At 39.8% G+C, this 17,044-nt stretch overlaps 1 protein-coding gene across 1 annotated transcript in view; it reads left to right on the top strand.

Annotated features, from left to right (window-relative positions):
- The first annotated feature begins 4,946 nt into the window (after positions 1-4,946).
- Positions 4,947-17,044, top strand: part of Spata17 (spermatogenesis associated 17) — a 157,036-nt gene continuing 144,938 nt past the window's right edge. The window contains exons 1-2 of the mRNA XM_041635251.1: positions 4,947-4,975; positions 15,850-15,939. Coding sequence (XP_041491185.1) covers positions 4,947-4,975; positions 15,850-15,939 — 119 coding nt within the window. The remainder of the gene's footprint in view (positions 4,976-15,849; positions 15,940-17,044) is intronic.

Raw genomic sequence — 17,044 nt, 5'->3', positions numbered from 1 at the left:
TCCATAAGTTCATGCCCGCATCATAACACAAAATGTATTTAGTCCAACTTCAAAACTTCCTACAGTTTCTCACAATCTCAACACAGTTTAAAACTGTAGTAATAAGGGGCGCGGCGGGGCTGCGTCCCCAACACCCCAGCCGCCTGCTAGCTTATGGCCGAAATAACAACACACAAACTGTATTCATTTAATTACTGCTTGGCCCATTCTCTTATAGGCTAATTCTCACATATTAATTTAGCCCATTTCTAATCATCTGTGTGTAGCACCCCAAGGTGCGCTTACCGGGAAGATTCTAGCCTATGTCCATCCTGGGTCGGAGCTTCATCCCAGGAGCGGAGCATGGCGTCTCTCTCAGGCGTCTGCTCGCGAGAGGAGAGCTGTCGAGACTGAGCTCACTTCCTCTTCCTCCCAGCGTCCTGTTCTGCCTACTCCTCCCACCTATCTTTAAACCAATAAAATGGGCCAAGGCAGTTCCTTTATTAGCCAATGACCTTCCTCCATCATTAAACTCTGAAGTCTCTTCTGAGACTCAAGGCAATGTCTTAACTATAAACCCCTTTAAAATCAAAAGCAAAAAGCAAATTACATACTTTGAACATACAATTACACAGACTATACATTGCCATTCCTAAAGATAAGTAGGGGGCTCAGTGAGGAAATACTGGAGCAAAGTGTGGCCAAAACCCAGCAGGACAAAGTGCGAATCCTATGGTCCCATATCTAGTGTTAAAGGATTTAGACTGCTCCTTGAAACTTGGCTGACAGCAACACATTCTCTCTTGGACTGCTTCCACTCCCTGCCTGCAACACGCCTTGCTGCTGATTTCCCTGTGGCAGACAGGTGCTGGTAGAGTAGCTGAGCAATTTCATCTTGACCCACAGGCAGGAGTCAGAGAGAGCAAGAGCAAGTATGAGTCTTTAGAAACCTAAAAGCCTGACACTAGTGACACACCTCCTCCAACAAGGCCGCATCTCCTTAACCCTTCCCAAGCTATTCTACCAACTGAGGACCAAATATCCAAACACATGACTTTATGGGAGCCATTATCATTCAAACCACCATGCATTCATTAACATATTATCCAGCATAATTTTAAGAATACTAAGGAAAAAGATTCTCACAATTTTTGGTCTAGACCAAAAGGGAAGAAGTATTTACTAAAGAAAGACTGCCATAGGATACCTCGCCTCTTCAACATATGAACTTAGAAGACAGAAAAATTAGTAATTGCTCACTATTCAAAACAATTTAAGAATCCTAGCAAAGTTTCTTGCTGTAGTGAGGAGGCGAAAAACATTTTTGACATCTAAACACACTGAGTGTGTCATCTATGAGCACTCTTCCAAAGAAACAGATACTAGATTGTTCATCTGTAATCAAGTGAAAGTATAATCGGGAAGAAACCTAAAGAAGGATAGGGGAGACAGACAAAAGGGTTTAACCAGCAGTGAGCATGTCAGCTGGAGCACTTAACAGTTTAACTGTAATGAGCATCACATTACTAGGACCGAGAAGATACCTTCTGTTCTCAAGGGAATTCATACATGTTCTCTCTAGACATCTCCTTGGGCAAATTGAAAAGTTCCTTTTCAGTCTTCTGAGGAATGCCAGGCAATAGTCTTGAGGATTGTTGTGCCATATATGTTGCAGTTTGGCTTTTATTACTATGATCTAGTGCCTGAGATAAACTAACTAATGGGTGAATGACCTTGATTTCAGAGGGGATAGTCTGTGGTCACTTGACTTTATGCCCCTGGGCAGCTGGAGCATGTGGCAGAGGGGATTCTTCACTTCACAGGGGCAGGAAGCAGAAAGTATAACAGAAAACAAGGATTATAATGAGAAGGGGTCCCTGTGGCCAACATCCTCCGAGCTGTGTCCTGAAGGGGACTCTGACACAGCATGAGCTCCTTTCCTGACCCCAGATTAGGTACAAAGCACACTCGAACATCTGTTTTCACAGAGAAATACTTTATTAAGTGGGGAAGAAAACCCTTCAAGTGGCTGCTTTCTGATTCTGACAGAAAAACATCAGCAAATTACATTACAGGTGTCATTCTTCTTAAAAGAAAAAGGGGAGGTCTATCTCAGAATGGGCTAGAGTATGGTGATAAAGGAGATGGGGACAGGGAGAAAGGGGAGACTACAAGGGAAAGGGACAGGGATATTTGTCCAGGAGGGACAGTGTTACTGCCTCTGGATAGAGAGAAGACAGACGTGCCACATAGGCAAATGGCGGTTTATAAAGGTATAGGGGAAACCCCTTGTTAGGATGAGTTGCTTAATTTTAATTGGACATGTTAATTAGATGAACTAAAGGGAGCTTCTGATTGCTGGACCTTAGTAGTCAGCCTTAGGAGGAAGTGACCAAATAAGGGAATAGACCATTGTGGCTAGCTTTAGTAGTGTAATCTAATGGTTTTTTAGCAAGGCAGAGGGAATGGGGAGAGGGACAACAAGTTCAGGTGGGCTAATGTCCTGTCAGGTCCCAGCTCCTAAAGTTTCCACAAACACCACATATAGCAACATCCTAAGCATTCAGACAATGAGCAAATGAGGACGTTTCCTATTCAAACCCCATATTAGGTCCTTTCTCCAGCTTCTAATGTCAGTTTTCTCCAGCCTGCCTCAGCCCAGGAGAAGGATCTCTCAATACACTCTCAGCACTTCTCCGCCTGCCCTCATTACCCAGACCTAAACCAGCAGCAGAGTGGGATGATTTGACTTTGATGCAGCGATATGCCCGTTTGTTAGTTATTTTTAACTTATTATATTTTCTGTTTGTACTGGGAATGGAACCCAAGGCCTTTAGAGTGTGAGAATGTACTTGCCACTACATCTAAGGTCTGGTTTAAATTTTTGGTAGTCAAATTAGTGAAGGCGTTCTCCTAGCTTTAAGGACTTTAGTCTTTCTTGAAATAGTCTTCCCCAACCAACAATTTTAACAGAACTCTCGTTCGGTTAAGGTTTTGCTGTGTGCTGTCTTTGTCTTCTGACTACATTTATGTGTATGTGTTGTTGAGATGAACCAAAACAAAATGTCTCAATAGCATTTAAGGAATAGGCTGTCCTGTCCTTAATAGTTATTAAATATTGCAAATAGTAAAGCAAAAACATACAGGTTGTAAGGGAAGACAGATATGGTGGCTCACACCTATAATCCCTCTACTGAAGAAGATGAGGCAGGAGGATTGCTATGAATTTGAGATCAGCATCAAAGTAAACAAGCAAAACTTTTAAAAGAATTACTAAAATTATCTGTGTCCTGATCATTCCATAAAGCACTCACAGAAAGGGATTTGAAAATGCGAAGTGAGGCCAGGGTTGGTGACACACACCTGGAACCCAAAACTGGGAAGGCAGAAGTGTGGTGATATGGAGGTGAAGGCTATCTTCAGACAGGCATGGAATCTGAGATTAGTGTGGCTAAATGACAACCACCACACCCTCAAAAGGGGGGAGAAATAAAAATGAATAATATTGCAGAAAAGAGGGAAATGCACTGTAAACAGAGACTGTTCTTTCATTTCCCGGCCACCCAGACCTGAATAATCACACAAAAGTATATTAATTGCAACACTGTTTGGCCAGTGGCTCAGGTGCACTTTTGACTACATCTTACATTTTAAATAACCCATTTTTATTAATCTGTGTATTACCATGAAGCTGTGGATTACCGATAAGGTTCTGGCATCTTTCTGCAACTATGTGACGTCTCCTGATTCTGCCTTCTTTCTCTCTCCATTCCCTTTAGTTTTCCTACTTACTTATATTGTGCCCTACCATAGACCAAAGCAGTTTCTTTATTAACCAATGGTAATAAAACATACTCATTATATGCAGAGGGAAGTCCCACATCAATGCACAATTAGGTAATATAAATTATTTTAAAATATAGCAGTATCATTTTGATAACACCAAAATCATGTAATTTGACTCAAAAATGTCACTTTTTCTATTGTCCATATAAAAATGGACTTGTAGGTATACAGTTTGTGTATAAGATAATTTTATGTATGATGTTTTTCATGCCAAGGTGATCTTTAAAAAACTACTTTTGTAAGAAAAAACTGGGATCATTTCTATCTCTGTATACATATGATATACACACAGCAGTGTAAAAAGGGGTTAAATTGGGCTGTCGAGATGTCTTAGCTGGTAAAGGCTCCCACTTCCAAAAACCATGACCTGAGCTTGATTCTTAGGTTCCACATGGTGGAGAAGAGAACTGACTCCTAGGAGCTGTCCTCTGCCCGCCACATCCTTGTCAGGATGTGCACACGCACACACAAATGTAAGTTCCACATGTGTGCATTTGTACGTCATGACATGAAAAAATATCCTTGAAACAAATTAAGGTAAAAATGTATTTAGTCAATTTTAGAGTGTAGGAATTTATAAATTCCTAAAGTATGGATCTGGAAATAAAGCAATCTTTAAGGATTTAAATTTTGAAAATTGGGGGATAGAGGAGATTAGAGTCTTGGTTATTTTTCTGTTTTAGTTACATTTTTATGTTTAGAATTAAGTAATCATAAACTATTTGTGAAATAAACAATATGAAAAATACGTTTTAAGACAAAAGTTTTGTTTTGAAACCAAGATTAAATTGTGCATAAAAACATTGCTAATCAAAATGTTGGCCCTAACCTTGACAAACTAGATTCAGAAAATGTTCTTTTTAAATTATTTTTAAGCACAGTGTAGTAACCAATGTAGGATTTGATCTCAAAGAGTCAAACAAATGAGATTAGCAGATAATTGCCTTAGCCATTTGTTTGTTTTTGCCTGGATGTGATTTATGGTAAAATTCTGACCTCTTCAAAGTGGCGCATGTGTAGTATCTGGTATCTGTTCATTAAGTCCCGGGGAAGCAAACAGGTAGCAGACGCTCACCTCTAAGCAGGAGTGAGGACTTTCCGTCCGTGGAAACAGCGCTGGCATGGAGAACGGTACAGCAAGATACGGCCTGTAAGGTCGCCTTTCCAGGGGTCAGAAATCAGGAGGAGACCATGACACTTTTAGAAATTAAAACAGTATTTCAAATTAAAAATTCCCAGAATCAATCTCTCTCTCTCTCTGTCTCTCTGTCTCTCTCTGTCTCTCTCTCTGTCTCTCTCTCTGTCTCTCTCTCTCTGTCTCTCTCTCCCTGTCTCTCTCTCTGTCTCTCTGTCTCTCTCTCTGTCTCTCTCTCTGTCTCTCTCTCCCTGTCTCTCTCTCTGTCTCTCTGTCTCTCTCTCTCTCTGTCTCTCTCTCCCTGTCTCTCTCTCTCTCTCTTTCTCTCTCTCTCTCTGTCTCTCTCTCCCTGTCTCTCTCTCTGTCTCTCTGTCTCTCTCTCTGTCTCTCTCTCTGTCTCTCTCTCCCTGTCTCTCTCTCTGTCTCTCTCTCTCTCTCTCTCTCTGTCTCTCTCTCCCTGTCTCTCTCTCTCTCTTTCTTTCTCTCTCTCTGTCTCTCTCTCCCTGTCTCTCTCTCTCTTTCTCTCTCTCTCTCTCTGTCTCTCTCTGTCTCTCTCTCTCTCTCTCTGTCTCTCTCTCTCTGTCTCTCTCTCTCTGTCTCTCTCTCTCTGTCTCTCTCTCTCTGTCTCTCTCTCTGTCTCTCTTTCTCTCTCTCTCTGTCTCTCTCTCTCTCTGTCTCTCTCTCTCTGTCTCTCTCTCTGTCTCTCTTTCTCTCTCTCTCTGTCTCTCTCTCTCTGTCTCTCTCTCTGTCTCTCTCTGTCTCTGTCTCTGCCTCTCTCTCTCTGTCTCTCTCTCTCTGTCTCTCTCTGTCTCTGTCTCTCTCTCTCTGTCTCTCTCTCTGTCTCTCTCTCTCTGTCTCTGTCTCTCTCTCTCTCTCATTGGGTAAATAGTAAAAGTCCTGCCTGATGGCCCATCACTGCGCAAATTCTTCCCACACCAAACCCTCTATATAACCATATATTCCAAACATCAACATCAGAAAATGAGTGTTGGCTTATACTTACTTCTGTTTCACTGTGAACCTCCAACTTTGCCAGTTTTGTTCATAATTTTTGAAAGATTTATGCCATCCTGAAACAAAACCATAGCATATCCTCACAATGTTACAGCTAAAGTGTAGTAATAAGAGCAGCGAGGCTGCGTCCCCCAGCACCCTGGCCGCCTGCTAGCTTATGCCCGAAATAACAACACACAAACTGTATTCTTTTAAACACTGCTTGGCCCATTTCTATCTAGCCTCTTCTAGGCTAACTCTCGCACCTGGACTAGCCCATTTCTAATAATCTGCTGTAGCCCACAAGGTGGCTTACCAGGGAGATTCTAGCCTACGTCCATCCTGGGTCGGAGCCTCATCGTGTGTCCGGGAGAGGGGAGCATTGCGTCTCTGCTCCAGAGAGCAGAGCTGTCCAGTCTGAGCTCTCTTCCTCTTCCTCCCAGCATTCTGTTCTGCTTACTCCTCCCACCTATGTTTTAACCTATGAGGGCCAGCCAAGCAGTTTCTTTATTTTTTTAACCAATGACCTTCCTCCATCACTAAAGGATCCTATGTGCCCACCCCTCCAGAAGTACAATGGTTTTTTATAGTTGCTGTGGGAGGTAGTATCATTTTCCTCCTTAGTGTAGCAGACACTGATAATTTATCTATGCTGTAGCAAATAACCCAACCCATGATTGTGTAAGCAAGCCTACTTAAATGCCGTGGTTTTGTTTGTTTTTAATTGGGAAAGGACTGTTTGGGAAGAAGAAGGATATCTATGGTAAAGGGAAGGGAGTTAGGGAAAGTAGAGGGAAGTGAAAGTGATCAAAATTGTATACATGTATGAAAATGTTTACATGTATGTAATTGTTAAAGAAAAAATGTTAAAGGATCCCATTTGTCCCATCTTTCTTAGTTATCTTGAATGTGGCATATGTTCTCTGGTTTTTATGATTTTTCTTTACCCACTTGATTATTTCAGGTTAGTTGTCTTGTATTCTCTGGGGTTTTTCCCTTGAATGAGGGAACATCTTTTGGGGAGGATTGGCATAGGAGTGATGTTGTGATCATCTCACTGTAGTGACCAGATTCTGTAAGGTCTGGAGCTATTCTGTCACTGGAGGTTTATTCATTTCTGCCACCTGACAAAGGAGATGACTAAGGGATCTCCCACTAGAATATTCTCTTTCCTTTTCAGTTAAAGAGGGTATTTTAAAGCAGGTACTTGGAAACTGTATTTCCTATTCCTCATCCATTTGTAGACTTATGTATTATCAATGTGTGCTCATACTTCTGTCCTAGTCAGTGAGTCCTTTCTTCCCCTTATTTTAATGCTGGCCTTTGGCCGATAAGAACCATGTTATACTTTCTGTTGTGTTCTGATCAACACAAGACACAACTCTTCTGACAAAAAAAAAAACTATTCCAGTTTTCGCACCATCCATTTCTCCAAGGAGCCTTTGTTCCATTTGGTACGTTCACCTTGCCATTGGGAGTGTTTCTGGGTACTGTTATCCTTAATAGGTAAAGCTAGGGACTGTGTGTGTGTGTGTGTGTTAAAACACATTTTACCCCTGTGCTGATTTCTGTGTCAGTGATGGAGATATTAAAAGCCATAATTTCATTTTGAAAACGGTTTCATATTCAGCACCCTGAGTTGCATTCTTTGTGCCCTGTTGCTCCTGGACTCCTGAACTCCAACATTGCTCTTATCCACATCCCAAACAGCTAGCACCCCAGGAATGCACCACCAGATCTGGCTTCAATATCCTGCGAGGATATCAAGTGCCTGCCCCTCATTATTCTGATCACGCTTACTTTATTGGGCTCTTTTCCCTGTGTATAACAAACTCCATCACCACAGAGGGTACTCCGGTCTCTGTCATAGATACCCTTCTTGATGCAGTCTGTCTCCCTGCCAACTGGGATGCCTTTCCCAACATGTGAGATCTGAGTAGCTCTGTTGCCTGCTCTCACAGGTAGATCCTTTCATCACCTTGCCATGATGCCCACAAGGCATGCTTTTCATCCGTATGTGCTTTCTAGACAATGCAACATACATTGGCGTCATACCCCACTCAGCCCCAGTATGTGGGCATTCATCTTCCCCATGTAGACTCTAACAGCCCATATGGCTTTATTCCTTTGTACATTGTCCAGCAGAGACATATTTCCCATATCCATTACTTATGGATTTGTTTAGGAAAAGAAAGGAAGTGTAGAGTGGTAAATAAAAGATACTTTAACATGCACTAATAATAGAAATATTTGTGGCAAACTGTGATGTTTCCTGGTTATGATCTGATATTAGGGTCCTTTCAGGTCCATACTCATTAACCTGTTAAGCAACAACAATAGTAATGAGAATATTAATGAGAAACAAAAATGAAGCTCCCAGTTCCTAACAGCCCTCTTTGTTGCCATCAAGTGCCTTTTATCAGAACACAGTGATGACTATAATATAAAATATGAACCAAGTATAGTTTTGCCCTTTAAGGACTAGCAAAATTATATGCAAAAGAGTCATTCTACACATCAACATATCTGATAACATAGGTCAGCCAATGTTGAAATATTATTTCTATAGTCTAAAACAGTTGCTCATTGTCTAGTAATGAAAGGAAAGAGTTTTGGGTTTGTAATTTTGTGTTTATTTATTCATAGCTAATATAGGTGGATCAGACTAAGTTCAGTCTGGAGATATATAAAAACAATATTTGCATATTACTGGGAAGATACTTACCCATATAATCTTTCTATTTTTCTCTTTACTGCCAGTTAATTTTGACCTCTGATACGCACATATCCTGTTCAGAGTTACCATGCCTATAGCTGGTGACAAGGCGACCAGAAACTTCCTCGCTCCTCTTGAAGTTTTATTGCATTGCTGTTAATACTCTGGGTCTTTTATCATTATTAATTCATTCAGTATTCACTGTGATAACACTGATCATAATAAATTTATTTCAAATCCATGTAGATGTCATAATTTATTCACTGCTATAGGGTTTACATTATAATCTGGAACTAATTATTTTACCATTAAAATAAAGTGTTACCCACAGTTTTTCATGTCTAGTGGTTCATGACATATTGTGTGAGTACTCAGCATCCCAGTGCTAACCGAAGTCTCTGTAAATTTTCTTTGAAGCAATGTTTTTTTAAAGAACAACAGAAAAAATTATGTATGGAAATAAGATTTCAGTGCATAATTAAAACTTAGTGGTATGTTGGCTACTAGTAATTTTTGTATTTCTTCCATTTTGTGATATATACATATTAATACAGCATACCTTTTTTATATACATTATTGTTAATGCTATAGAAACTGATTAATTTGCCACTTGACTGGTGTCACCAGGAGAGATTATAAAACAAACTCAGAACACTGTGAACTTGGCTGCTTCTATTCTGCATGTGTGGTGACAGAAATGATGTGCAGTACACTAACAGTGAGGGTGATAACTACGTGTGAACTCTAAAAGGTCTTAAGTGAGGCTGTGTACCTTATCCCTATCTCTCTTTGTTGCAGAAGCAGATATCTGCAAACTGTTGGTGAGGAACAGGAAGCTGGTTACAGTCATTTAAACAGACTATATTAAAATGGGAAGTAGATCCAGTAGAGACCCATTAGATGTTGATGGGAAATGGCTAATAGGAAGAGTCAGCTTTATCCTGTGTCTTGGGTTTTATCACATAGCTACCTTGATGAATGGAATTATTTTTGCATTCTTCCCTGAGCTCCCTGCCCTATTGGGCACAGTATTGCTGTGTTCTTGTTGTGTGTCGTAAATGACATTTTTACATGCTTCTCTATCATATCACACTATTAACTCAGATACAATTTTAAAAGAAAAATGAAAGACTTCTGCTTACCCCGTAGTCCCTTGCACAGTAACCTTGTTGCCATGACATCCCATAGCATTTGATACTTGTCAATCATCAGTTCCTTTTTGATGTATTTCCATGCACCTGTATGAAACAGCATTATATTTTTATCTTATACTTAGGCCAGCTTTTTCCTTATTTATTTCCTTTTAAACTGTTATAAACCAAAGATTGTAACCTATGGGGATGTGTTGCTCACTGTCCAGTGATGATGCTGTATTCAAAGAATTTTATACATCTTAATATTACACAGTGTACTCTGAATACCACAGTCTTGCTTATTTTTCTTTACTTATTTTCCTTATTTCTTATTTCCTTATTTCTTCCCTCCTCTCTGTTTCTTCTGTTACATTTTATCAGCTTCTCCAATGTACCAGATACTTTACTATGTTTGGAAAAATAAAAAAGAGTAAAATATGAGCCCAGCCTTGAAGCCTTGAAAAATAAATATGTCATCATTAGTATGTAGACAGCTTTAAGCATGAGGATCAATCTACCTGGAGGTTGTAGTTAGAAAAACAATTCAAGGAGTAACTTTGCAGTTGAATGGCAAGGAGAGCATGGTTTATTCAGGAAATGAGTGGAATAGAAGGCTCTATTGTGAGTTGAAACAATAAAAGAAGTTGAAAGAAGATAAGGAGATTGTGCCTGAGCCAGATCAAGGTGGTTTGTTTGGTATTCTAGGGGCTATGACTTTACTCATAAGTTTTGAGATATCATTTGAGGTTGGTTATTTAAAACTCTTAAGGAAACGATGATGCAATTAGATTTGTTTTCAAAAGATGATTTAAGAGACCAGCAAGGTGGTTTAGCAGTAGGATTCTTGTCAAGTCTAAAGTCCTGAGTCCTTCCATCTGCAGGACCCACGAGATAGGAGAAAACTGGCACCTTCAAATTGTCCTCTGACCTGCACTTACTGTTCCCCTACCCCCAATGAAATAAATAATGTTATAAAAATGTTTTCAAGATCATTCATCCCATGTGTGGTAACACGTGCTTTCCATCCTATGGGGCACTGGGCAAGAGGATTCATAGTTTTAGGTCAGGGCTACAGAAGCAGACCTGTTCCAAAAAAGAAAACCAATCGCTAGATTGGATAAGAGATTAGAGTAGGAAAAGACCATTTAGGAAATAAGACTTTTGTGACTAATTAGTTTTAAAAAGGTGAAGGCTGAACTAATGCTGAGTATTGCTTCTCAATCTGATGGGAGCCATTGTTTGGTAACACTGCCATTCCCAACTGAGCAGGCTTGAGATGACTAGCAGTTGAGACTTGTTTCTTCCAGTGTTGATGCCGAGGCACCTAAGGAGCAATCCCAGTGCTGGCATTTTAGATACTGAAAGACCCTCAGAGAGGACCTTTTCCTCCAATGAAGTCCCCAGAACCAGGACACTCCGAGTCCAGACCACAGGATGCAATTAGCAAGAGGTTTATTGAGTAAACACAGGTACCTGCGGGCAGCAAAGTCTTTCGGAGGACTTGCGCGCCTGCAGACTGGGGGGAGGTCTTTTTATAGGGAAGAGCAAAAAGCAAGTTTACAGAAGCAAAAGCGTGGTTATCGGTCGATCGGAATGAGGCGGGGGCATGAATGGTTTCCTCTCTCAGCATGGATGCCTGGCCTATCTTATAGATATCCTGTTTTGCATTCAACCTTTTTTGTTGATGTCCTATCTTATTGACATCCTGCCTTGCAGTCTTCCTATCTCATAGACATCCTGCTCTCTCAAGTACATGGGATGTTCTTACGAGAGCAGGCTGGCTGCTGATCCGGAGAATTTTTTTAAAGCAAACAGGACGTTCCCCCGGGAGCATGCTAGCTACAGTGCTTAGGAGCGCTGCCTCTTTAGACACAGTGCTTAGGAGCATGGCCTGTTTGGGAACCTGTCAAATGATTATTTAAATCCGTCATCTCCTGTTCTTTCCCAGAAACAATCACTTCCACTTGTGACTTTTTTACCTTTAATATAGTATTTAATTCTTCACTTGTTTTAATTAATGTTATCTTCAGGAGTATTAGTTTGGAAGTTCATGTACATAGAACATATAAATGTATATCTTTGAGAAGCATACTCGCTTAAACACAGTTTTTTTTGTGGTAAATAACTTTAAATTAATGAATAACTTATTGGTCAACTAGTATTTGTTTTTCCTATAACATTCAGAGATAGTATTTTAAAAAAAATATTATAATAAGTAAATTGATAATATTTATTTGTGAACTTGGAGAGATAACTCAGTGGTTAAGAGAAGTTGATTCTCTTGCAAAGGACCCAGGCTTGGTTTGCAACTCCCACATTGAATAGATGACAGCTACCTTTAACTCCGGCTCCATGTGGCCTCCATGGGTACCTATACTCACACGGTGTACATGCATTCAGGAATATACACGTGAAGTCAAAATTCATTTTAAAAATCTTTAATAGTTTTTGAATTGGGGTATTGCTGTGTTATTCAGGTAGACTTTAAATTCAGCAACTCGGATCTCCTTTCCTCAATCGGCTGAGCACTGGACTCCAGGAACCTGGTGTTTCATTGTAGAATACTACAATTTGGCTTTGGGTTGATTCCCAACCTGCTGAGCATTGGACTCCAGGAACCTGGTGTTCTGTCCTGAAATACTATGATCTGGCTATGGGTTGATACTGTTCACCAGCCTTCCCACTAGATTCTCTGTGGTGTTCTGCAGAATTTGCAGCTGGTGTGGGCTCAGCTAATTATGTTCCACTGCACTGTCTGGGCCTTCCCTGGGGCGGGCACTGAGGCCTTTCAAGTTTTGTTAAAGCCTCCTTTGTCTTGGATTTCTTCAGAAACACCTTCAGGATTATTTCAGTGATGTGGGTATGGATTGGTAGGGTCTCAGCAGGAGCAGTGGCGAAGGGTGAACCTGTTGGGGATGCAGGAACTACACACTCACCACAGCATTTTCATTAAGCAGGGTTTTAGAAGCCACATCAGTATCAGCTCAAGTGCAAGGGCTTGCCCTCAGATGTACAGCATGTTTATTTCCTTAAAACACAGCAGGACCTCTTCAGTGAAGGTTTGGCATGCTGCGTTGTTTGAATAATGGTGTAAACTCACTCTTCATTGCATTTACATGAAGGATGCTCTGTCCAGCTACTCCGTGTGTTTAGAATCCAATATTCTCACTTTACTTGATTTTCATGATCTTGAAACACAGTCGTGATTTTGTTAATCCATTTGAGATAGGTGTCATGTAGCCTGAACTGGCCAAAGACTTGCTGTGTGCCTGAGGATCCTCTCGAAGGTTGGGATTGCTTGTGAGCACCCACACACAACTTGTTGGCCCCCTTTACTTTCCTGTCTTCCCCATTTCTTTCTTCCCTCCCTTTATTTGTCTTTAAATAAGTGATGCCTTCTAATATTTGTGGAGTCCATCCTTAGATAAGAAATTTTAGAGGCGACACCCTACAACGAGATCCTTTGCTCTCAAGAAGCTATCAAGAATGGCAGAGTTTGCAACTAAGCTTCATTGTGTGACCTTAGGAGGTGGCTGAGGCTCTCAATGTTAGAGCCAGAATCATAGGCACCAGCTCTGAATCCTGGGATTGTGTCTCTCCTGCCTTTACCTGGAGCAATTCCACACAGTGCACACTTTCTACTGAAGAAAACACTTGATGAAAATAATACAAAGCTGATGTCAGGGCTTTACAAAATGTAAGAATCTCAATTGACATGAATATGTTCTTTCTTATAGATATCTGACCTTTCCTTTTTGAGATAGAGTCTCACTGTGTAGCTTGGGTTGTCCTTAAACTTTAAATCCATCTGTCTCAAATTTTTAAATTCACTACCACAGTCATGAAGATGGGACTTGGATGACCACTTTTAAAATACATCTTAAGTGTGGAGAGATAATCAAGTCTTAACGACCTGAGTTCAGTTCTCAACTCCCATGTAAAGATACCATGTGTTGTGGTGCAGCTGGTTATCTCAGCGTGGGGCAGCAGCAGACGGGGATTCTTGATGCTTGCTAGCCAAGCATCCTAACCTACTCATTGAGTTCCAGACAGTGAGAAACCCTGTTCCAAAACAAGCTGGCTCCTGAGGACAACCCTTGAGGTTGACCGCTGGCCTCGTCATGTACTTGCACATGTAACCACACTTCCCTGAAAACACATAAATGCACACATGAGCACACAAAGATACACAAAATGTAGAATATATTCAATGTTTTGCCTATTCTGTTATTTATTTTTGTAAAAGCCTTTACTACAGAATATAAAAAACTATCCTAAAAGAATATATATTGTTTGTACATTGATCTATTATTTCAAAGTTACTTTCAAAGTTACTATTTCCTATATTTAATGTTTTATATGTTTGATTCCAGTTTTTGAAATACCTTATCAGATCTGTGGTTGTGTGCTGTTCCTTTTGGGGAAGGCAGACAGATAATGTAAAAATTCTAAGGTTACTTTGTTTTTAATCTATCAGAGTCAAATGTAATTGCCCTCCTATTGTTTGATCTTAATGACAGTGCTGTGTTTTACCAATGTATGTCCTGTGTCAGCTGTAATCAGTGCTTAGGTACATTAACTGTTGGGTACCCTTGCAGTGTCTTCATAGATATGCTTCTGTGTACAGCTGTGTTCTCTAACTGTATTTGAAAGCTATGAGAGGGAGAGGACCAACAGATGAACAGAGTCATTTGGATGCTATCAGTTCATGGTTCTTGATTACCACTTTAACTACAGATAATGCATAGGATGTGTATTGTCTTTTTAAATTATTTTTAAATGTCATGTATGTATACTATATTTACATAATGGTCTGTCCCTCTAACACCTCTTGTTTTCCCCCACTCCCTTTCAAATTCATGATTTTTTCTTTATTTTTGTTACACATACACATAATATATAATAGCTATATTATATATATACAACTACACATAATATATAATAACACAAATATATAATAACTACTGAATTCATCTAGTGTTCCTCATATATATATATATGTGTATAGGGCTGACCACTGGCTACAGGATAACCAGTTAAATAGTTCATCCCTGTGGAAGACTGATTCTCCCTCTCTCAGCAGCCCTTTATTTCTTGTAGCTATTCTTCTGGTGGTGGGACCCTTTCCCCCGTTCCTGTTGGCCGACCTATCTGAATCAATGAGCTCCAGGTCCAGTGACTCTGTGAAAAAAGAAGATGAAGGTGATCAAGGAAGACACCCAGGCCAACCTGTAGAGGCCATATACACATCTTTCCACCTGAACCTGGATGGTCATTCAAATACAGGAACACAGTCAATAATAAGTGTGGCCATGTTACCAACTGTGTTCATTTAGCAAAGATGAGAGACTAACTGTAAGCTAACCACCATCTAAAAAAGTATATTCTGTGTATCGTGCTATGACTTTATCAGTTGGCAGTGGAAAGACAAGATAATATTAACATCAGTTAGGATAGATACATAAGATGTCTTGACTCAACATTTTCTCATTGTAAGTCAGTAAAACTTAAGAATTAAGTTTCTTGTCTTTTTATAAGCCTGTGACTCACTCATTGAATTTTTTAATATACGCAGGCAGGCTCTTACCAGAGTAGGTATTTTATAATAGATTCATTTGAATTAGAGGCAGTACATTTAGCTGATGAGTGAGTTAAATATGCAGGCATTTTACTCAGCATGATACATGTGTAGTGGCATTTAAACCATAAGTTCAAATAATTATGTTTTTAAAATACTGACAAAGTAGTACATTGTTTTTCATTCCCCTAATAAAAGTTGCTACCAAATTAATTAGTAGCATAACAGATGATTATAAAAATAAAATAGGCAAAGCTGTTGAAAGCTCATGGCTTCACAGAGAAAGGTTAATTTTTAAAACTGCTCATTTTTTGAAATGTGTTTTTCTTAATTTAGTATTTTAATTTCTTTAAAATGACATGTGCGCTGTAATTACCATCTTAGGAGAAATTAAAAATTAAGGTTAACAGGTTGACTTGCCTTAGAATTGCATTAGTTACTAATGAAATAATTTGAAAACCTGTTTCAGTGCCATTGACGAGTTTAGGAAGAAAGAGAATGACGCAGCTGTGACGATCCAGAGCTGGTTTCGTGGATGCCGAGTGCGGGCGTACATCAGGTGCATAGACCTTGCCATCAGAACCCCAGTTACAAACCATAGCGCCTGTCTTAGACAATCACAGGTTGTTTAGGTAACATTTATTCCAGATAACCTCTTACTTCACTCAGTAATGAAGTCATTAAATTTATGTTGGCCCTGAAAAAACTGATACAGAAAACTTCTAATTATTTCTTGCTAATATGTAAGTTACATCTGCCATATGTACAATTCTCAATAGTGTAAGCACATTTGATCAGATATATCCCCCCCCAAAAAAAAATCCTTATGAAGTGCTTTTATAATACCGAATCAACTGATGGGGCAGGAAAGGAACTGGGGAAGAGGAATCTTGGTTTTTCTCAACATGTTGGTTGATGAAATCAATGATGTTAAAATGATGATATTCTAATCATAAAAAATGATGGATCTACCTATATCTAAATTCTTCCCATGCTTTTCTTCAGTGATCCAAGAATGTTTTTAATGTTCTCTTTGATTCTGAAGAAGGGCAGGCAGTACAGCCTGCTCAGCAGTACAGTGCTTGCCTGGTGTGAACAAGGTCCTAAGTTCAATTCCTAGTGACATATCTCATGTTTGAACAGATATTTTCCTAGGTGAGTTGGGGGAAGAATATGCCTGGTCTATTGTAACCCCGAAAGCTGACTGAGGAGTACACTTCACAATACTTCCTTATTTTACCCAGAGCTGTAAATTCCAATATCTAAAGTGAGGCCTCTGCTTTACCTCAGTGCAGTAGAGAAACATGGCCGTGAAGAGCACTCTTTGAATTTACCTGACTCATGTGCTGCCTCAGAAACACTGGAGAATGTGAGAAATGACAAGGCACATGTTTGCTGACATAAGAATAATTTTCTAAGTTCTTAACATGATTTTCATCAGTAATTCCTCAGTCATTTCTCAACCTATCAACTGATCTGTGTGTAGTACACAATTTTAAAGTATTTTATCTGTGGCTGGTAACACAGATCTGTACCTAAGTATTTGGGAGGCTAAGCCAGGGGGACTGCAAGTTCAAGGATTTCCTGGGTTATAGGGTGAGTTCAAGAGAAGCCTGGGCATCTTAAAATACACCTGATTCATTCTTGAGGCTATAGGTCTGTGG

The sequence above is a fragment of the Microtus oregoni genome, unplaced genomic scaffold (genome assembly GCF_018167655.1).
Source record: "Microtus oregoni isolate MIOR12 unplaced genomic scaffold, Mior012 000047F_ref0000412, whole genome shotgun sequence".
NCBI classification, from domain to species: domain Eukaryota; kingdom Metazoa; phylum Chordata; class Mammalia; order Rodentia; family Cricetidae; genus Microtus; species Microtus oregoni.
This window is presented reverse-complemented; position numbering and strand designations above follow the sequence as displayed.